We start from the raw sequence: 23,637 nt of genomic DNA, 5'->3' as shown, positions 1-23,637 counted from the left end.
TGAAGGCAACTTGATTGAACATAACAAAAATATTGTGGCTATTTACAGGCCCTTTTCAAGCATATGAATGCACTTAGCTTTTAGTAAATCAGTATTATGGATGAAGGAGTGAAATTATGTTCCTAAATATCTAAAATGCATATGTTGAGATGTATTTTAGATATTTATACAAGGTGACAGACATGTTAACAAGGTATACATGGTAACTTTAACTGAGCTTGGAAAAGTTACTTTTATTGCTGTGCAGATGTTTTTTTTCCAGCTATAACTCCAATTGCTGACTGGAGGTTTCTGGATGTCCTAATAAAAAAGAGTAACTTTCCCAGCCTTTGTACTTAAAATATGCATTTCCTTTTCAACATATGTACAGTGCAAAGAGGGTTCTTTATATGTTCATAAACGGAGCCATGTTCATGAACAGAACACAGTAGCTGATAACAATTTGCAATAATGCTATACCAACCCACTCAAAGTTGTAGCAAACCACAAATGCAGATGTTAACAGTCTGATTTCGTTTCTGTATATTCATTAGGAAAAAAGAAAAAAAAAACTCCTGCCAAGTTGTTTCCTTGCCAGAGGCAATAACGCAAAAAAGAATAAGTTCTGAAACAGAAGAGCGGCAGGGAAGTGAATCAGAACACTAGGATACTTTACAACACTGTTTTAGCCTTGGGGCTATTGCTGGCTTTCCTTATATTTTATTATTAATTTCAAGAATGTCTGTTTTCCTAAGGGAAAATGGCAGGATGTAAGTAGGCTTTTCAGATCATTTATCTAAATGACATTACCCTTAATTTGTACACTGAAATATGTCTGAGAGAAAGTAGATTATGCATATATTTCTTCTGTGATCGGGCTAGTGTGGTTGGGGCCACATTTTCAGGTTCACAGTTGGAAGGATGACCAACGTCTAAGGCTCTGTGCTATACATTCTTTTCTTTGATATATATCCGACTGTTTTTGATATACTGAAAACAGAATGGCAGAGGAACAGGGGTACATCGAATGTATCCTGGTCTGATCCTATGTTCCCATTTTCTAATGAGTCTCCCTCAGCAGGAGCAGGGGGCCACTAGCCCTTTGAATGTTAGGAACATCAGCTCCCAGAAGCCTAAGTGACCATAACTGTAAGGGATTGTGGGAAGGTCAAATGTTCCCCACTGTCATGTCATAGATGGAAAGATTTTCTTCAGAGGAGGACCCGGATCCTCCTGAGCCAAATGCCGTCACAAAACAGACCAAAATCTTGGTCCCTCAAGGGAAGCAGGTGGCAGAACCCACCCACCCCCTCCTGATGAGGCAGTTGCTCCCATGTCTAGAGAGTCAGAGAGTCAGAGAAGGGGGCCTCTCCAGGAAGACAGTGCACCTCTTACTCCCAAAAGCCCAAGAAAATGGAGCAGAATGAAGGTACAACTCTGGAGGTGGGAAACCGGGCAGAATACTCATCTGGAAAAGAGTACTCTTGGGGAGTATGGTCTTCTCGGGTACAGGAGTCTCTCTAAGAGGAGGACCCTCTCACTGGGAAGATCTTATGCTGAAGTACGTATAGGTGACCTGCAGGTGGAGCCCAGGTAGCTCAGTTAACAAAAGCCTCCATTTGCATCTGGAGGAAATGCTAGCAACATAATCTGTATGTGGGTCTGGATTGTCTCAGTTATTCTTGTATTTCTTGGCACTTGTTGTGTATGATTGTATTTGACCTGACTGTTGGACTGCCTAGCCTTTCCTCTCTGCAGCTTGAACTTTATTGGTAGGAACATCTGAGGTTGAACTTAAGAGTGCTCTCAGTGGCCTTTATTGCCCTTGCTCAAATAGACTGCACTATAGAATTGTCTGAATTAACCCTTTGTTTGTCTATTTATTTATTTAATTTATATGCCGCCCACACTACCCAAAGGTCTTTGGGTGGCTCACAACAATTGAACTATAGTAAAAAAGATAAAACAATTAAAATGAAATTAAAATATATACTCTAAAAATTGCCATCAGGACCCAGAGTTGATATTATTTAAATTAAAAGCCTTCTGGAACAGCAGCAACTGGTAGCCAATGTAATTTAAACAGAATCGGCTTGATGTGTCCCCTAGCGGCTCCACCACTCACCAGCCACGCAGCTCGATTCTGGACCAGTTGCAGTCGCCGGACCGTCTTCAAAGGCAGCCCCATGTAGAGCGTATTGCAATAATCTATACAAGATGTTACCAGTGCGTGTGTAACTGTCATGAGACTCTGCTCGTCTAGGTAGGGCCGTAGCTGGTATAATTTCCGCAGCTGAAGGAAGGCGCCCCTGGCCACCGAGTCCACCTGGGCTTCCAGAGTTAGACTGGGGTCCAGAAGCACCCCCAGGCTGCAGAGAGGAACCACCATAAAGCGATGCCCCCAACTCCCAACCCAGCTAGCCTATCCAGAAGGACACCATGGTCGATGATGTCGAAAGCTGCTGAGAGGTCCAGGAGTATCAACAGGGCCACACTCCCCCTGTCTCTCTCCCGGCAAAGGTTATCGTACAGGGCGACCAAGGCAGTCTCTGTACCAAAACCCGGCCTGAAACCCGATTGAAATGGATCCAGAAAATCCATTTCATCCAGCAGTGACTGGAGTTGCCTGGCCACAACCCACTCCAACACCTTGCCCAAATAAGGGAGGTTCGCCAATGGTCGGTAGTTAAACACCAGCCTTGGGTCCAGGTTAGGCTTTTTCAGGAGTGGCCGAATTATCACCTCTTTCAAGGTGGTAGGAACCACTCCCTCTCTCAAAGAGGCGTTCACGGCCTCCTGGACCCAGGTGTGAACCCCCCTGGCAGATCTTCCAATTAGCCAAGATGGGCAAGGGTTGAGCGGAGTGGTGGTAGAACGGACAGATCCAAGCACCCTGTCCACATCCTCAGGTCTTAACAATTGAAACTCATCCATTAATAGTTGACCTAAGCATGGCACACTGGACACATCCTCTGATTCTGCAGTAACGGTGGAGTCCAACACACTGTGAATCTGAGCAATTTTCCTCTCAAAATGAATGACAAATTCATCACAGCAAGCTGATGAGCAGTCTGGGACCTCCAGCAGATTTCCCGGTTGAAGAAGATCCTGCATCACCTGAAATAGCTGCTGGATGACATTCTGAGGAAGCAATACAGCTGGAGAAATATTGCCATTTCGCCAGCCGTATTGCCATGAAATAGGCCCGATAATGGGCTCTAAGTCGTGTTCGATCGGACTCCTAGTGGGATTTCCTCCACTTGCGCTCCAACCGTCTCCCCTCTCGCTTCACCGCCTGTGGTTCAGAAGTATACCAAGGAGTTGTCTGGGCTCTGTGTGCAGGGAGAGGGTGCTTAGGCGCAATCGTATCAACTGCCCAGGTCATCTCCCTATTCCATAGGGTGACCTGAGCTTCAACAGGAGCACCGACCATATCAGTCAGATAATCCCCCAGAGCATTCAGGAAACCATCTGGATCCATTAGTCTCCGAGGGCGGATCATCTTAATAGATCCCCCACCCTTGCAGAGGGGAAAAGAAGCTAACAGACTAAACTTGACCAGGAAGTGATCTGACCATAACAATGTGGTCACAACCAGCCCCTCCACATCCAATCCACCATCTTCCAGTCCCGTTGAGAAAACTAGGTCCAAGGTATGGCCCTTCTCATGTGTCGGGCCGATGACACATTGAGACAGCCCCATGGTTGTCATGGCGGTCCTGAAGTCCTGAACCGCCCCAGTCAAGGCAGCCTCAGCATGGATGTTGAGGTCCCCCAGCACCAACAGCCTGGGAGTCCTCAACACCAGGTCCGAGACTACCTCCGTCAGCTCAGGCAGGGAGACTGTTGGTACGCAGCAGGGTGGGATTAGAATCCCTAATCTGTCTCGCAAGCCCAACACACAATACAGGCCCTCAAGACTTCCTCTCAAAGGGATAGGAAGCCTGGTCAAGGAGATAGAACTCCTATAGATTATAGCAACTCCCCCTCCCCGACCCTCCGAGTGACATTGGTGCTGGAGCGAGTACCCAGGCGGACACAGCTGGGAGAGGGGGCCACCACCCTCCTCTCCCACCCAGGACTCAGTAATGCACGCCAGGTCAGCACCCTCATTCAGAATTACATCATGGATGAGGGCAGTCTTATTTTGTACTGACCTGGCATTCATCAACAGCACTGTGTGGCTCGAGGTTTTGCTGATATGGTCACCTGACACCATCTGGTTGGGGGTAGGACTAGAAGAGGGGATAGATGTAAGATATCTAACCTCCTACGTGGGCATGTTCTACCCCCACTGCCATTCCTTCCCCTACCCAACACCACCTCAATGGCTGCCCCCTCCAACGCTCTCCCCCCTTCTTGTTCCCTCAGAACCACTGTGGGTCTCTACGTATGTAACCTGATGGAAACTGATAATCACAATAAAAACCCCTTCTAAAGCCCCTTCTCTCCCCCCCCTGCCAGCCAGGTGGGTGATGTTGAGGAGGGGGTGGGGCAGCCAGAAGTAGCGAGGGCCCAGTCCCACAAGACCATGGGAGTCCAGGCCAAACTCCCCCAGGAAGGCTGACAACCGGCAACAGCACAGCCACACTGTCTCTCACTCAGTGCCTGAGGGACGGCAGGTGATGAAGACTCCCCCCAAGGCAGGAATGTTGGCCCGACCAACATTCCTGCCAGACTTAATATGCTTAGATTATGAAACTTTTCTACTAGAGCCTGCTTGACCCATCCAGAGCAATGAAGATCATGGTTGTCTTGTTGGGATCATTGAGCTTATTCAGCACAACAAAATCACATCAATCATTTCTTCCTGTCCAATTTCCCTATTCTAAGCATATCAGAATTTGTTTCTCATTTCCAGCTTTGGAGATGTTTTTGTTGCTGCTGTTGTTGTTGGCATGAAAGTTCTTGTGGTTATCTTTTCTGAGATCATGAGAAAGTGACCCTTGCCCAAGAGGTGGGCCTAGCGCAACCTGCAGCCTGTTCACAATATTGCATTTTGATGGGAGTTTAGGGGCTGGGAATATGTCACCCTCAATGTGTTTCCCATTCAGCCTATGGCTGGGTCTGATGGGAGCAGAGATCTAGCAACACTGGAGAGTCACAGGTTTCCCACCCTTGCAGTCGTTACTCACATTGTGCGCAGCCAAGAATGCCAATTCCCACATATGTAACGTTGACCTCACCATTAGCACTGGGGGCTCCACATGCAAAGGGTATGAGGTCAAAATGGACACATAAATCATAGAGGCAAACAGTCATCAATGGAGATATTGTTTATGTTGAATCTCACAGTAGACAGTTCCTTTCTGTTGTTCTGTTATAAATACAGATGATGACAACACCCCAAACTACCAGATGGTACTTACGCTGGTGGAAGAAACCGCTTCCTGAACACTCTCCATAATAAATTCCTTTGTGATCTTGCGACAAGGCAACTCATTGAAGAGAGAATTGATCAGGGCCACTTTTGCAGCATCTCGTCTTGCTTCAGCCCGGCTCAGACAGCACTGAAAGACAAATAAATGCCTGTTTGAAGAGATTTAGGAAACCCATTTCCTGCCATCATAGGGTGACAAGAGACAAGCATTTTAAAAAATCCACTCAATCCTGGAGTATATGGCCTAAATCCATCTCCTGATCCCAACTACGGTCTGTCCACTGAATCAATGGGATTTATGTCAATGTTGATTTTACTGTTCAGCAATGGATTCAGGGAATCTAGCTGAGATTAGCAATTACAGTTATTCCCGTTTTTCCTGTTTATATTAGCTGACTTGGTAAACTTCAACCATCATGCCCTGGGCCCGAGGGACTGCCTATAAAATTACTTTTTGGACAACAACGGTCACAATTCTGCTGCCAGTATGTTGTAGTATTCATCACATGAATTCCAGTCCACAGTTCTTAAGGGATCATGTCTGTTTTTGTACAGACTCAGACTGTCCCGCAATGTTTTAACAGAATTGTAGAGCTGGAGGGGATGCCCCATGGACATGGAGTCCAAACACATGCTGATACAGGGAATCCACAATTATTGTATTTTCCCTACCCACTGGCACATTCTTGTATCACTGTACCAATTTCAGATGCAACAGTGATATTCTTGTCTAATATGTCTGGTGAGACTGTCCTTGTAAATGTGTTGGAACCGACTTACAGAAACAGTAATAGGTCTATCAAGGTAAGTGAGAAATCTGAGGAGTGGTTTTACTAGCTCCATCCCCTCAGTGAGCTTCCGTAGCTGAGTGGGAATTCGAAGGAATCCAGTCCTAGTCTATCACTGTATTCACTAGACCAGTGGTCCCCAAACCTTTTTCGTTCTGCAGACCGGCTGGGGAAGGGGCACTCCCTGCGCTCGTGTGCATGCTCTCTCTCGCGCACACATGCACAAATGGTGGCACGGCACTCGCACGGGTGTGTGCTTGCTCATGTGCATGCACAAATGGCGGCATGGCGCTTGCATAGACGTGTTGGAGCACATGCGCAGGTGCAAATGGGCTGTGCGGGGGTGAGTGTGTGTAGGAGGTGGGGCGGGAGGTCTGTCTCAGCAGCCCAGTCCAGCTCAGGCCATGGACTGGCACCGGGCCATGGACTGGGGATTGGGGACCTCTGCACTAGATCACATAGAGAAGTGGTCCCCAACCTTGGGCCTCCAGATGTTCTTGGACTTCATCTCCCAGAAATCCTGGCCAGTAGAGGTGGTGGTGAAGGCTTCTGGGAGTTGTAGTCCAAGAACATTTGGACGCCCAAGGTTGAGGACCACTGACATAGAGTACCCTCTCCTATTAAATATTATCCCCTTTATATCCTTCCAGACCAGGTTTGGAAGACTCTATAGCAAAAATGCTTTCCCCACGCTTTGTGAGGAGCAGCCCTTTCTTGCCAGGAATCCATCTTCATGAAAGCACAGAACATCCAAGAAGCCAAACATTTTGGCTATCCTTCATTTCACAAGTTATACTGCCCGACTTACTACAAAAAGGTGTCAAAAATATCAGCAAATACAATCTAGAGGTTGAGCAAGGCCTTTCTGAGAAAAATCTACAGCAGCCTTCCTTACCTTCATGCCTTCCAGGAGACATACGGGAAGATTTGGTTCGAGCATTTTAGTTTATAAAACAGTGCAAGTTACAGTGACAGTGGGAAATTATTTTTTTCCCCCTCGCTCTCTCATAATATTTGAAGCTCCCAATGAAATTTATCAAAAGCAGATTTAGGATATTAAAAAAATGAAGTGCTTCTTTCAATTGAATTGAATTGAATTGAATTTATTGTCATTGTACTTCCGTACAACAAAATTAAATGCCATCTCCAATACACATAATAATAAAACACACAAGAACATCACATCCATAACATGAAAACATAGCACATTACACATGTAACGCATCCCTCCCATTCACATCCACATCCTTCTCATTCAATTTCCCATCACACAACATTAATATTGCACAATACAGTGGAATTCAATATAGCTGCAGCTCTGGGATAGAAACTGTTTTTCAACCTATTTGTCTTTGTTTTAATTATCTGTTTAAATATCCTACCAGATGATAACAATTGAAAGAGGGAATGGGTGTGATGGATCTTTGAGAATATTTTGGGCTTTCTTAAGACAGCGGGAATTATAGAGATCTTCCAAAGAGGGAAGAGGGCATCCAGTGATCCTCTGGGCCATTGTAATCATCCTCTGGAGTGTTTTCCTATCTGCCATTGTACAGTTAGCAAATCAAATACCAGAGCAATAGGTTAAAATACTCTCTGTGATACAGTGTTAGTGGTCACCAGCAATTTTCCATTCAGTTGTTGTCTCCTGAGAAGTCTCAGGTAATCTAGTCTCTGCTGGGCCTTCTTAACCACTGCTGCAATATGAGCGCCCCAGGACAGGTCCTCCTTGATGATAACACCCAGAAACTTAAAACTTGCTCTCCATTTATGACCAAGGGCTGAATATCTGATTTATTTCTTCTGTAGTCTACTATAAACTCCTTGGTTTTCTTGATGTTAAGGGACAAATTGTTATCTTCACACCAGGAGAGAACGCCACAGAAAAATCTTATTCATGTATTATTTCTGAAAGTGTGGAGGAGTGAAATCATCCGAGGGGCTGGAGGAATATAGAAAAGCATGACTTCTCTGCCCTACTCTGAAATAGGGCAGATCTTCAGTGACAAAGTCTATAGACTTTCCTTGTGATTCTCCATCATGGGACTGCAGAAAATGAACTCAGTCAAATGTGTTCTCTTTTGCTTCTGGACACCTTCAGACTGAATTCCTGCTTTATCTTGAGCAGAGTGAGAATGCGTTGGACAGGGCCTACATGTATCCACCTAGTCACATCACTTATTTAGCCCTTTACACTTTCAGGTATAACAACGATATATGGCTGAAATGGGTGCTGAATTTGTCTGCGTCAACACAGTGACTTTATGAGATTCAGTGTCATACAATGTGGTGATGGATATGAGCTTAGGTGCCTTCAAAATGAGACTAGACAAAATCCAAATGAAAAGATTCTCAGTGGGCTCTAGCTCTAATCAAATTAAATCTCCAGGGATCAGAGGCAATCAGTTACTGAATACCAATTGCTATAAAGCAAAAGGGGGGAAATGCTTTCATACTAAATGAAAACATGTCCTGCTTTTGTGCTTCCCAGGAGCACCTGGTTCGCTATCTTGTGAACATACTGCTGGAGCAGACAGGCCTTCACTCCAGTGAAAGCTTATGTTTTGTTACGTTTTGCTCTGCTTATGTTTTTATGCCTTGCTTACAGACTGTCAAAAGGCATCTTGGTGATCACAGAGAAGCCACTGGCGCCGCCCAGAAGCCACTGGCAATGGTGCGGCTAAAAAATATTGTAAATAAATATTGTAAATAAATAAACTGTTAAAAGAATGACGTAGACCTATTGACTTAGTGGGAGTTACATAAATGTTGACTTACCTTTGGTGGTTGATGCAATTTGTCTACTCTCTGGTTGAAACGGGCAATAGGCTTTTGGCCTGTTTCTGAGGGAAAGTGTTTATATGGCAGATCATATCTCTTCAGAAACTATTGTGAGATGCCATTTGTGATTTGGGGACCAATGTGTGGAAGATGCCAGGGGAGGACATTTGCTCACACAAATTCAAAATCCTACCAGGCCTATGCTGACTGCATTGAAGTGATGTAAGTGCAACTCTCCTGCTCATGGGTAAGGTTTGAGAGCTGATGTAAGTAAAATTGCTTTTTCAGCAAGAAATCTGGCATTAATTGTCCAGTGCTTGGAAATAAATAGTTTCAAATAACATGTTACTTGCAATTAATTCTTTTTTGCTCTAAAATATAACTAAGTTATATTTACCTGTATTGCAACTGTAAACAAATTTACTCCTATTGTAGTGTAACTGCAACTGGTTTTAGTTGTATAGTTTCAGTGTGTTTGTGGCCTCCTTAATTAAGTGTGTGCGTGTTTTATTATAGGCCAATATTCATGGGCTGATTTTCATGGCGGGAGAAGAAGGAGTCAGATAGAGATTGGGATGAGGGCTGATTAGTCAGAGAGAGGGGGGACATATACTGAGAGAGATAGAGCTGGTTAGGAAAATAGGTAGAGAAGGTGGTAATGATATAGCAAGAGAAAAGAAGTATGTACTGAGAGGAGTGTTGATTGCTTGTGTATAATATGTATCTGAGATTATTCAATCTGCTTTACTTCAATAAGTTCTGTTTCTGTTCACAAGTCAAGTGTTAGGACAAACGTCATTTATATTGTGGATTGAAGTAATCCACTGGTGGCAGCGAGAAGAAAATGTGACGTGAGCCTTTGTGAGGGAAAGACAAGCAGGCGCTACCAGGGCAAACACCACAATAACTATTTTGGTTACTCAAATAACAAGGAAATAGTTACTGTAAAAGTGAAACTGTAATGGTCATTATGTTTGGGCCCTGTAATTGTAACAAATTACTTTAAAAAGCAAACTATGCCCCAATCTGTCTGCCTTTTCTCCTCCTGATGTCAGATATCCAATATTGAGAAAGTAACGGATATGAATATTTCCATGGAGATCAAGAAGCAAGCTATAATAACAGCTCTCACCTTCTGAGGCAGGCCTCACTCTTCACCCTCAGGGGGAATATCTGGTGGTCCCAGAAGGGACTCTTTTTCAGAGGTCACAAACTTATAGTCAAAATTCCATTAACTATCTGTTAAGACTTGGCCGTACATATTAAAATTTCTAGCACACTTGCTTGGAAGGAAAAGAACCACTACTTTGAGGGAAAACTACCATTTAAGAGGGACGTGGTGGCGCTGCGGGCTAAATCGCAGAAGCCTGTGCTGCAGGGTCAGAAGACTAAGCAATCGTAAGATCGAATCCACGCGACGGAGTGAGCTCCCGTCACTTGTCTCAGCTCCCGCCAACCTAGCGGTTCGAAAGCATGCAAATGCAAGTAGATCAATAGGGACCACTTCAGTGGGAAGGTAACAGCATTCCGTGTCTAAGTCGCACTGGCCATGTGACCACGGAAGATTGTCTTCGGACAAACGCTGGCTCTATGGCTTGGAAACGGGGATGAGCACCGCCCCCTAGAGTCGAACACGACTGGACAAAAATTGTCAAGGGGAACCTTTACCTTTTACCTACCATTTAATTTCCATTTGTCACAAGCATCTTCCTACAAATGTATTCTGAAAAATCTTCATATACGTATACACCCATTCCACATTGAAGATACCTGAAGAATCTGTGAATAATTCCATATACTTTTAAAGTAACTGTGTTGAGATGCCTGGATCACCCAGTGCTCCTTTTATTAGTCTTAACTGTCTCTTTTGGGTTATATGAATGTTTACTTTTACAAATTCCAAGACAAAATTCAGACTTGTATGCTTTTAATAATAAACGCTGTAATAGAAACCAATCCAAATAATTTAGATTTAAACAGTCTTTGTCAAGACTAAATCTAGTAAAAAGAAACGATAAAAGAAAGTATTTATTTTAAATCAGTCCAGAAAAGCAGCAGATCAAAGGCTGCATAAATGTAGAAGAAAATAGCAAGTTTTTGCAGACAAGAAGAGATTTACACATCAGGAATGAGTCTTACCACTTTCTGAAAGTAACTAAAGGAAGAAATGCTTAAGCAAATTGTGAATTACAATTCAAGTCCTTTATATCATCCTTTCTTGCAGTTTTCTTATATTAACCCATGCACTAAGCCATTTAAATAGTTGGGTTCCAGCTGCCCAACACACCCATGAGAACAAAAGTGACTAGAATTCTTGTCAACTGGTCTGAAAGAGTTTTGGTGAAACTCCGATCTTTTAGAGGGCTTTTGCCTCTGCCTGAGGGCAAAGGTTTCTGCCAGGATTGTTCAACACAAATGTTAGAAAAAGGACTGCTGTATTCTTTGGTTAAAAGAAAAATGAAATCTCTGAAGACAAAAGGGAAGCCTTCCCAACTAATTAATGGTCATGCTCTGTGCTTGTTTATTAGTAGGCTACCTAGAGAAGACATGGGAGGTCCCCAAAATGTAATACTTCCAGTGAACCTTATGCTCTTGGCAGCACAACTAGTTTCCTTGTACTACTTTAACTAAAATAATGGCTGAAAACCAGCATAGGCTCATTGAATCAGTGAGGAACTGGTGATTCAACTCCTCTGCAAGTTCCATTCATTTAATAGGTCTACTCTACTTGCAACTTTCTACTAGATTTCAATCAATGTATGTTAAACTCAGAGCTGGGCAATTATCAAGAAATAATTAGCTACTTGTAACTATTTTTTCCAGTAACAGAAGGTATAACTAGATTACACTGTAACTATAACAGAATGGGGTATGTTGTTATGTGTCACCAAGTCAGAATTTACCTCAGTGGGTTATAGTCTTGCTCTTTAATATATTTCTGTACTTCTATCTTTAGTGGCATAATCTTTACAGCACAAACCTATATACGTTTTGTAGCTATTACCTTTGTGGCCTCACAAAATGGTGAATGAGGGATATGCTGCTTTGTACTGTGCCTTTTTTTGTTGGTGGGTTGCCCGTGTTGAGGAAACAAACAGACCAGTATGTTTTATATCACAGGCGAGGAGCATGCAGTATTCACATATTGTTTTAACATAACTAAAAAATAACTCATGTAAGTCCTTCCAAAAGTGGGGAAATAATTACTTTTTAAAAATTGTATAGCAGCCCTAACAGGGTTTTGGGATAGCTGAGATATCCAAGGAGTGTTTTGCCACTGCCATCCCTGCCCTGCGGCTATCCATAACTGACTGGGAAATTGAAACCAGGTCTCCTGAGTCCTAGTCAAACACTTTATCCATTACCCCAGTCCGTACAGTGATAACTATACAGAACTTTCCAAGTTCACCAGTACCTGGTGATACCTGGGACTTGTGTGGCTTTCTCTTCATTTTGGCAGAGAGATAGCCTGGGCCGACCAAAATGAGGTTGGGAGTCTCAAACAGGAAAATCAGCACAAAAGGGCCATAATTCACTCTGGACAATGGGAACCAAGCATTTGGGAGATACAGTCCTGCCTCAGGTTACAAGCCAATTATCATGGCAGGAAGAAAGAAGGCTACAACCTCAAAGAACCATGTGTATAATTAGTAATCATGTCATATTGGTTGAAAATTACAGTTCATGTAACTGGCAGCAAAAGGATTATAAACAAAATGAATGGTTGCTGTAATGTCTGTGGTTACCAAAACAATACGCCCCCATACTGCTGGGGGCGCGTTGTCCCACAATGCTCCAGTTATGTCCCAAATGGTCAGGCTGTGCCTTCATACAGAGGGCTAGCATGGCTTGGGAGAAAACAATGGAAAGCTAGAGATGTGATCATTATGTGCCATTAGGGAGAAATGGAGGAGAAAACCAAAAAGAACTCTTGGAAAGAGCCATGGTGTATAAAAGACCACAGAAGTCAACAAGGTGGTGCAGAAATTTTTTGTGGGAATAGATTTGGCTGTAGACATTTCTTTCTTAAATAACACACACATTGAATAAACATGGTCTGCAAGCATCATCTTTCTAATAGAGAATGCGTGTTTTTTTCCTTCTCCTTTGCTGGGAAGCAATGTTCTCTGCTTTAAAACCATTCCAGAAAATAAAGTGATTGAGGTTGGTGGGGAAAAGAGAGGAAGCAGGATAGGTGGCAACTGACTGAAATAATGCTTAAAAATTATCTAACTGTGCACTCTGTTTCTTTTGTTACACACACACACACACACACACACATACACACAGACACAGACACACACACACACACACACAAACACACACACCAAAACACAATAGTGGAACAGGTTCCTCCTTCCCCCTGGGACATGCAGGGGGAAGAGGAACCTGTTCTGCTAACAGCATCTGTTCCATTAGTTGCAATAGATTATTTGGGTACAGTCAGATCCAATCCATTGCCTTTGATTCAAACTCAGTCAGACATTGCTAGAAGCAATGGGACTTAAATTAAGCCATCCTAAGACTTGTTGCATCCAATCTATTGTTCCACAACAGAATTACGGCCCATCCCAACTTGCTGAGCACAAAACTATCTCACAAACTGGGCTTCTTCAGGGAGGAGACCAGGGATAGGAAACTGAGTCACAGGACTCAGTGTCAGGTCAGACTTCAGTCACACCTGTGACTCAGCTCTGTTTCCCCCCCCCCCCAGTGGACTCAACTTGTGACTTAGAATTCACACACCCTCCCCTTTTTTTTCTGGGGAAAAAAAGCTTGTTTTTAATAGGGACTCAGACTTGAGGCTTGGGACTTGAGACCAAAGACTTGTGACTTGGACCCTAAGGCATGCCAGGAGCCCTGGGGGAGACTAAGAGAATGAGACCTGATTCCTCTTTGATCAGTGTTATTTATTTCCAGTCAGGTATTACAGATATTATAGTACTATACTAAACATGATAGGGCATCTTGTTTTTTTCTGCATCCATTGGTACAGCTGCAGCTTTCTTAGCAGCTACAGTAGTACCTCAGTTTATGAATTTAATGTGTTTTATGGGACGTTACGTAAAGCGGAAAATCCGTAAACCAAAACACGGATTGCCATAGGAACAGGGGTGGCGTTATAAACCTCCAGGCACAGTGCATCCTGGGGAAACTTCCTTCACAAACTGAAAAAAAACTGGGGGGGGGACGTAAACCGAGGCATTATTTTCAATGGATTTCCATTCGTAAACCGAAAATTACGTTAACCGAGGCATTTTTCAAACCGAGGTACTAGTGTATTTCCTTCACTAATGCTAAAGACCTCACACCAAAGGCAACCATGAAAATCATTTGGAAAACGATGGCTGCTCTCTGTAGGAAGTCTGCATCCCATTTCCATTATTCATCACATTAGAGTGGGGCACAGAAGAAAGAGATCCCATATATTTTGATTACAGCACGAAAGCTACTTTTTTGGACTATGATTTCAAGAATCCAACAGCTAGTCACTGGGAATCACAGCTGAAACGGGCAAAAACAAAAACTAAATGAAATATAAAGAAGATAAAAATTCTGTGGCACCTTAAAGACTAAATGCTCTATTTTAATGTGAACTTTCACAGACAAGTCCCCTTCTTCAGATTTGTCCATGAAAGCTCATATTAAAATAGAGCAGTTAGTCTTTAAGGTGCTACAAAGTATTTGCCTTCTTTATTTCTGCAATTTTTTGTTATGTTTTGGGCAGTTATCCTAGCACAGACAAACACAGCTACCTGTTCTAAAACTACAACTGAAACAGGAACTTTTTCCAAAGTCTGATTTTGGTTAGCTGAAAGAGAATTCCAAAGCCAGGATGGGACAATCTCAGCAGATAATTTGTTTAAGCAATTTCCAAATCCTTTTTACTTGAATGAAACTGAAGATTATGTGGTTTGAGTGCTGTAATTTAAAGACCTTATTTTCTTTTAATCCTTGCAGCAGTTGAAGTATGGAATTTAGAGATTAAAGGAAGGGCATGCAAAATTTTGCGGGATGGAAACAGAAGGCAGAGACATGGGGGACAACAACGGCATGCCTCCTAATAGCCAAGGATGTGGTTTCAGGAAGTTACCTAAGGCTACAATGAAGGGAGATGAAAACCATATGCTCATAGACTTAGGTGATGATTCTCCATGCTCAGTAAATTAAAGATCTCTGTAAATCACAATAAACTCAAGTAATGAAATTAGTCTCTTGCCAGTGCAGAAAGGAATAATGCTTGTCTATATTAGAAGCCCTTTTGTATCTCCTGGCAGTCTGCAGAGTTTTCTTTTAAGGAGTCAAAATAGTCCTTAGCTAAAATAGCATTTTAATTCAGTTTCCTTTTGGAATTACAGGAAAACCTTCAGAAGACCAGTATGGCTAGATAATCAATGCTAAAAAGCACAGACGGGTGAGCAGATGTGGCAAGGATAGGAAAAGAAAAACAACTTACTAGCTCATGTAATATTACTGGTATAACAAAATCCTTGCACTGCACACTGGTAAACAGGAGACAGAGCCCCCGTTTGACCATATTTAAATCAGCCTACAGATGATATTCAACACATGTACAATTTGTGTATGAGGGTATAAAGATGGATGATTTGTACCAACATTCAGTTATTTGTGCATAAGGTTCAATATGTGACCATGTAACACTGTGTGTACATTGGAGATGTATATGCTTGTATTATTCACATGTAACCCCCCTGTATGAACACAGAATATGTGCTCATATATGGGGGTTTGATGGCAAATTATACCTCATTTGCCATAAAAAAAACCCTTTCATCTGAAGAATATATGACAGAATGTTTTAATCTCTGCTGTTGTATTCAAAGAGTGGCCACAAAAAGTGACTGAAATCCTAAGCTGCGGTGGTTTTTCAGAAATTCAGACCTCCTTGGAATCCCTTTCACATTGTGGGGATGCCGTTGGGAGCTGCAAGATAGGGAGAAGGTCTTAATTTCCATAAATTCCTGCCGCCGGTGGCAACATTTGGAAATTAAAGCCTCTTCCCATTCCGTGACTCCTAATGGCTTCCCCTATAATGAAAGGAATCCTGATGGAGATTTGGAATCTTCAAGTGAGAATCAGAAAATTTTAATTTGATTTTAATTAAAGATAAATATGCCTGGGCTGATGATACCATTGGTTTTTCATGGCATAGAGTTGTGTAAAGGATTCCAGCCTGTGATACCTTTCTGCCAACTTCTAAATTTATGGCAATTACTTGTTAGAATTGCCTTCAAAGTCCCAGCCAGTGATAATTGCAAATCCAAGCACTTCATCACCTGTGCATATTTTAAGAAGCCAGTCATATTTTAAGCATTGTGATTCGCAGGCTGTCTATGATCACCCGCCAGTCTGTTTTATGTTACCGAGTGCAGGTCTCCAGGATGCCATCAAAATGATGGTAACTGAAGCAGGCAGGCAAAACAGCAACCAGTTTACATATATGCTTCAGGAATCATAAGTGTGCAATCTTCATTAGGAATCTGGAGCAACCACAGAGTTGGCTCTTTAATTCACAACATCATAGCCTACCTAATATTCTGGTGTTTGAGACAGAGGTACCATCAGATCCAAGATCATCGGGGGGGGGGGAGAGAGGAAGAACTTGCCGATTTACTGAGTTATTGTTCTGTTTTGCAGAAAAGTCACAAGTTCTACCAAAGACATTTCAAATATTAGTAGTCTGATAGGGTGCAGATTTTTCTAAAAAATCTTCTCACCAGAAGCACCACCATGAAAGTGCAAATCATTAATTAAAAGGTTTACAGTTCACAATATCTGCCGAGAATAATTTTTTTAATTATGAGGAGAAAAATAGGAAACAATATGAAGTGATTAGATTACAACTGAAGACAGACACAATCAAAGGTGCGTCTTCAAACAAAACTAGAAAGGAAGGGGTTCAGGATACCAATTACCTGGATTTAGCAATCCCTTCTTTTATATCTGTTCAGTTTTTAGGCAACTCTGGGCTGAAATGTAACTGTAGCCCTCATTCGGTTGTTCTCTGGCTTCAGAAATACTGGGCCTGATTGCCAATATTAATGAAGTGCTCTCTTCTCTAGCTTAGGCTTTTTATCCAGTCACGTTCTCTGTGGTTCCTCCTTCCTCAAATCTGTCGCTCTTTCTCAGGATGAGCTAATTTAAAAAAACATTACTTCAGAGTCTCCTTAAGTAGCTTATTAAGGACAAAAATAGTTGTCCTGTAGGCATCTTGCAGGAGGGAAAGGGTTAAAGAAAGTCTTCGCAGGTGGGATTCCCTCCAGTACCCCCACATGAGGCTCCCAACCAAACTACATATTAATGTGTAGTCAGCCCTCAGGCAGTCACATTCCTACATAACTAAAGGAAAAAGCTATTTAATGTCGGATCCATTCTATTCTTTTTTGCAAGACAGAAATTCTTTGAAATTACTGCTACACCAACAGCATTCTAGCTTCATAATAAAACCGACCCTACCTGTGTTAAGTTTGCCAGCAGTTGTTGCCACAAGCAGAAAAGGACAAGAATGGACAACAGTGTCCATTTTCAATGCAATTAAATTTACTATACCGGTGTAAATTTGTATTGGATCAGTTTAAAAGTGGGGATATTCATAGACCCCCATAAAGGAGAAAGACGGTGTTTGTGATCCAGATTCTCAGCTTGACAGGTGTCATTTTTGTATGCAAAAACCCTTTGAAGCTTGTAAAAATAGAAACTTATTGTGACTCTCCTCAAGTGTGAGACACTTCTGTGCCCCTACAGTTAGTATAGGACTGGGGAAACATCAGTGTGTGCAACATTTGTAAAGGTCAAAATTCAAATCTTTGTTTGGAAACCTTAAGCTTAGTAAATGGGCAGGCATGTAAAATGAAGAAGAAAAAAGAGAAATTCCTGCTTACAGATGCCAGGCTTTCGATATGTCAGAGCCATTGGCATTAGGGGTCTTAAAAAAAAAGACACACACATTCACACAAGATTGCCTTACAAAACATTTTAAACCCACTTCCATTTCCCCACTTGTCCAACATCTTCACATCCATGATTTCTTACAGTTCCATGAATATAAAGAAGGAAGTTGTTCAGAGTTGTCCAGTACAAGCAAGAAAATATTCCCAACTCCACATCATTACTGCCAAGAAATGTGTTCTTAAAATTCAGTCTGCTAAGTCAATAATTTCCATATTCCATTCAAAGCTGGGAGGGTCCAGGGTCTGAAAAAGGGGCTTATCCCACAGAGAAAAGCAAAAGTATAAGCCAGCCACACTGAATGTTCTGTGCTTGATCTCCAGAGAGCTGGGAGAACCTCCATGAATTCCAGGCAAAAATGTGAACAGGAAGCGAGCACTAAAGATAAAATTACATTTTAAAACGTTTCCTGCCAAAATGACACACAATTTGGGGGCAAATTCATACGATGTTCATCAATGTGGCCCTTTTCCAGTACCACCACTCTTTCTAGACATCTTCCTACATTTCAAGCATTTGAGGTTTCAATCAGCTCTAAGAAGAACCTTTCCTTTTTTGTTGTTTTGCTGCCCCAACCGTAGCCTTTATATAATAATTGAACGAACTGTGGGGCATTTTTCCATTCTCCTAGCTGTAATACGAGCTCCTGAATCTTCTATCCAGTTTTTGTTCTAAACAAAGAGCTCAACTTTTATTTAATATGAATTTACCAAGATCATCTTTCCACTAAAATGTGAAACAGATTCTACTAAAAGCAAACTTTTGGTATCTCATATATAGCACATGCTCTTGTTGAAATTTTCCTATCAATAAATTACACAATTGCAAACAACGGCAATTTTGTTTCGAAGTAAGAGCTTACTTACTGCTTCTTCACATCCATAATTTCATGCAATCCCCTAATAGGTTGGGGGGTGGGTAGACATTTGCTCCCCCAGCACATATGGACTCAGAAAAATCTGTAGTTCAGTTGCAGAGGGTGTCTTTACTCATCATAGTCCAAAGAATATTTTACCCTTCTTCTCCCCCCACCCCCTTTCAAACTCAGCTTCTTACACTGGCATTGTTCATCTTTCACTGCCCAGTAATAACAACTGAGGGTCACTTAATGTCATTCATTTTGCATCATTAAGACAGCATTTTTAACAACAAAAACTCCTTAGTTATAGCAATTTTAAAAAACTGGAAAACAACTGCACAGACTTAATGGCGTACTGTAAAACAGGAATCAAATTAGTAGAAATGACATGAAAATATCAGAATTTCAGTCCTGTAAAATATTGGACACCATAGTTTTTTAGGAACAAAAGAGGACAGTTGCTTTAGGACAGATATTTAACGCCCACTGGGAAATAATCTTTGCAAGGAGAATAAGGACTGGCTACTGCAGTTTCACTGGTTGTTAACCATTGTTCAAGAAACAACAATTAATAGTGCTTCTGAATAGCTACATCATCCATGAATTATGAAAGGTTTATTTTCAAAGATGTAACCATCATTCCATCACCTCTTCTGCCAGCAATTTCCCATGCCTAAATGATTGAAAGACTTGGACAAAATTTGGCTTTTGTTCCCCTTGTGGCAGTTCATATTACAGAATAATGAAATTTTAGTAAGTGAAAATTATAGCTGCAATCCATATAAATGCATTTTTAAAAACAGGGATAAACAGCCTTAGTTGGACAGAATTCAAGGTGTCAAAGAACCAGCTTCTGAGAGCATTTAAGGATATAAAAATTCTTAATGTATCCCTAGCCTCCCCTATGTTGTTAACAATTTCCATTAGTCATAGTAAGCATACCCAATGGTGAGGATTGATGCAAGTTGCAGTCCAACAGCATCTGGAAAGCCACATATTTTCCATCCTTGCAGGAGTGTATGTTTTCCAATACTGACCCAATACTTCCAAATAAATTATCCTTCTAAGTTCAGAGGTCAGCATTTCTTACAGGAGAAGCTACATGTCTACATTGGCCAGAATTCCACATGTCAGCACACTCTCACCATGTAATCTTACCTGCTTTTAATTCTAATACTTAAATCATGAAAAAACAAGAGAGTGATCCCCCTGTCCTGAAATCCAATAAAGTTAAATTCATATTATAATTGTGATGAATGAATCCCTGCTGAACTTATTATTAACTACAGTTCATACAAACTGTTATTGATGTTGGTTATCATGATCAGTTTCACCATTAGGCACAGCTCTGTAACCTGCCCTGAGATCCTGTGATATAGAATAGGTTATAAATGTTATAAACAAACAAACAAACAAACAAACAAAATACAGTAAGGTAGCCGCCCTTGGAATACTAACAAGCTCTTGAGCATTCTTTCTGATCTATTATGTTATCTGTTGGAACAAAGGGGTGTAAACGCCATACCACCTGTCCTGGACCTCTTAAACTAACTTGTTGCCTTTAGTGTGGTGAAGGATGCTATTCCATCAGCATCCTTAAAGTAAGATTCATCTGGCAGCTTAGCCTGTTTCTACATGTGGAATGGGGAAGACCCACCATCTTGTCCTTTACCTCAGGCAGCTAAGTATCTTGGACTAATCCTGCAGATTATTAATTTGTCTAGGATTGTTCCTGTCTGTTTGCTGCTTCAAGTTCCCTTTTAACAAGATGTTAAAACATATTATAATGAAATTCCATCAACCGGGTGGTAACTCAATAGCAATTCTGTTTGTAGCATACAAGAGAAGAACAGGTATGAGTCCATGATAGGCATAATTGAATCAATGATGAGAAAAAAATTCCGCTAAATGAAAATGGATGAGTTGTTTGTTAGTTTAACTGGTCTTCTTGAATTATGCTAAGATAGGAGGAAATATTACAGTAATAGTTCCTGAATAACTAAGAAAACAATGCAGTCTTATTTTGGATTTCTTTCCAGTGAACAGAATGAATGCAGCCAGTGATGCATAATATAGATTATGATTAACACTTAGTTGAGAATATATCTCTGTACAAAGCCCATAAGCATAAAAACACGATGTCAGGATTAAGCCAAAGTGAGTTTTAAAAACATTCAACACATGTGCCTACAAACTCTGTTGCAGATTTTATATTTATGGTAGCATTGGTTGAGTTTGGGTTAGGACTTCTCTTTTCCTGTTTAATCCCTCAGATACCACACACTTTAGGAAAAGCTATATACATTCATTTGTTGTTGATTAGAGATATATGAAGCCTGTTCAGTATATCCAAATAAATATTTGGTCACTGACATTCCTATTGGTAGAAAAGCAAAAACATCTGCTGGAGTTATGAGTGGGTTGACATCAGAGTTCAACCAAAGGGGAGCCAGAAATTTATCAGATAGTCCTCAAGTTGCCCTCCTTTATAATAAATGGAAAGCAACGTTTTCATTGTTGACTAATACTTGCTTGGTCCTGATATAAATGGCAAATACTTACATAGTTATACAGTTATATGAAGCCCTGCTTTATGGATATTACATATTCACCTGTTAAGCTATTTCATTATTTCCAGAAAAAATACACACCGCTACTGTTCAACTATATATGAGAAATCCTTTTGAAATGTATGCAGATTTAACATTATTCATAATATTAATAATTATCAGAAACAATATCTGATTTATAGGCTGATTTAACTATAAGAAGCCAATATTATACACACTTTAAAATCATATAACAATTCACTTGAATCCAAGTAATATTGCCTTATTCCTTGAGCAGAAATAACAAAGCACACAGTGGGGCAAATCCATTTTATGTTGCAGTCCTCTAGCCCAGCGGTCCCTAACCTTTTTGGGGCCACGGACCAGCTGGGGGGAGTGAGCTCCATGTGTGTGGGGGTGGGGGCACCCTCAGGTGAGCGCAGCAGGCGTGTTGTGCTCGTAGGTGTAGGTGTTGCGCTCGCATGCATGAGTGTGAGCGTGAGAAGCCCACCGCACATTTGTGCGGGGGTGGGGTGGAGATCCGTATCTGTGGCCCAGTTCTGGCAAGCCCATGGACTGGCACCGGGCTGCAGGCTGGGGGTTAATGACACCTGCTCTAGCCCATCCCTGGCCTTGAGATAAAGCATGTAGGCAAGGTTCTGATAAAATATAGCAAAAGTTCAGAATTCTCTTAATTCAGATGAATTCACCATTACAATTACATGCCCCCATAGAGTCCTTCTTGGTTGCTGGGATATTTCAGGTGGTATACGTGGAGATATTCTATGTTTTTCTATGTTCATCCAGCTTGGGGAGGCTGCTTTGACTCTGTAAGTTTTACTATGTGCAGTTCCACAGGGTTGATCATCTCCCCAAAGCTGTTTAACATCTATATGAGGCCATTGAGGGAGGTCATCTGGAGATCTGGAGCGCATTGTCATCAATATGCTGATGGTCCCCAGCTCTGTCTTACTTTTTCTTTTTCAGCAAGTGATGACAAACCTACGAAATGCTATATGATAGCTATTCTGGAGAGAGATGCAAGCACATCATACATTTCCATGGAACTGTATGGTGCTTTTATATCACCTCTATATCTTTCCACAAATAATATCTTCCTTTTTCTTTTTCAGTTTCCTTTTCTTTTTCAAAATTTTTTATTTCCTTTCTTGTTTCTGTCCTGCCCTTTCTTTTACTCCAGAGCAGAGAATGTTTTGCCTGTTTTAGTAAATCTCCCACAGTCCCTTAACATTGGCCACATTTCCTGTTTTCACTGCCACTTCCATCATGTAATTCAGCCATTCTTAACCTATTTTTGACCACGGTCATGAATGCAATATGAAAGAAATATAAGCCAAATCAGGATTGTATAAGTCACATAACAAACCTTATAAGATGGTGTGTCAAGAATTGCTTCCAGTTTGTAGCCCCCTCAAATATGCCAGGGCCCCCAGGGGCCCATATGTCCCCTATTGAGAATGCCTAATGTAATGGACAATTTAATTTTTAAAGGGACACCAGAGGAGTTTTCTTTTCCCTTCTCCCTCTCTTCTTCCTCTCAGCCAGCCCAAAATCCTCTCTGAGTTTCAGGAGGATCTCTTCTGAAAAACACAGGATGGTTTATTGGAGAACTGCTCAGGAAAGGAAGAAAGGCCACCTCCAGACCCTGGAAGCTCCCATCTTATTTGGTGTGATTCCCTCTTTCCTAGCAGTCCCTGAACCCTAGGGGACTTGGGGAAGAGGTGCATTGTTTGCAGGAGGGAAAAGGAAAAGAGGAAAATTTCCTTCCATGAACATCGGATTTTCTTAAGCAATTATGTTTAAAAGAGGCACTGCTTGTAGATGGCAAGCATGTGGGTCCATCAGCTAAAATATTGATGGCCATAAATCCTTTCCAGGGCTATTTTCCCACTCTTTCAAAATTCTTCATCACAATTAGACCCATCTGCTCCCTTTTAATGCCCTTCCTGGAGGGATCAATCTGCAGATGACTCTGAGAGGCCTGCCTAAAGAAGAGGCAGGGTCTATCCTCTGAAACTTGTCTAATATCCTCTCAAATATCCACCACAACTAGAGGTAAGTTGATATTGAAGCACAAGTATCAATAACGAAAGCTAAACATAATGGATGCTCCATGTGCACTAATAACATTGAAAGTGCATCATCGACTCCTTTATAATGCACTAGGGAGACATTTGATTATATGACAAGAATAATAGGACTGAATATTGATGCATTTGCAAATATTGGCAAAGCAGAGTGAAATATAATACAGTGATGATGGCATACAAGGTAGTAATATAATTTTATAGAAGGCTCACAGCAAATTTA

The 23,637-nt window shown here is 41.6% G+C and overlaps 1 protein-coding gene across 1 annotated transcript in view; it reads right to left on the bottom strand.

Moving 5' to 3' along the window:
- The window catches only part of LIX1 (limb and CNS expressed 1), a 50,720-nt gene that overhangs the window by 11,249 nt on the left and 15,834 nt on the right, over nucleotides 1–23,637 (bottom strand). The window contains exon 3 of the mRNA XM_072992503.2: nucleotides 5,349–5,489. Within this exon, the coding sequence (XP_072848604.2) occupies nucleotides 5,349–5,489 (141 nt within the window). The remainder of the gene's footprint in view (nucleotides 1–5,348; nucleotides 5,490–23,637) is intronic.

The sequence above is a fragment of the Pogona vitticeps genome, chromosome 2 (genome assembly GCF_051106095.1).
Source record: "Pogona vitticeps strain Pit_001003342236 chromosome 2, PviZW2.1, whole genome shotgun sequence".
Classification (NCBI taxonomy): Eukaryota; Metazoa; Chordata; class Lepidosauria; order Squamata; family Agamidae; genus Pogona; species Pogona vitticeps.
Note: the sequence above shows the minus strand (reverse complement) of the source record. Positions and strands in the feature narration are given on the sequence as shown.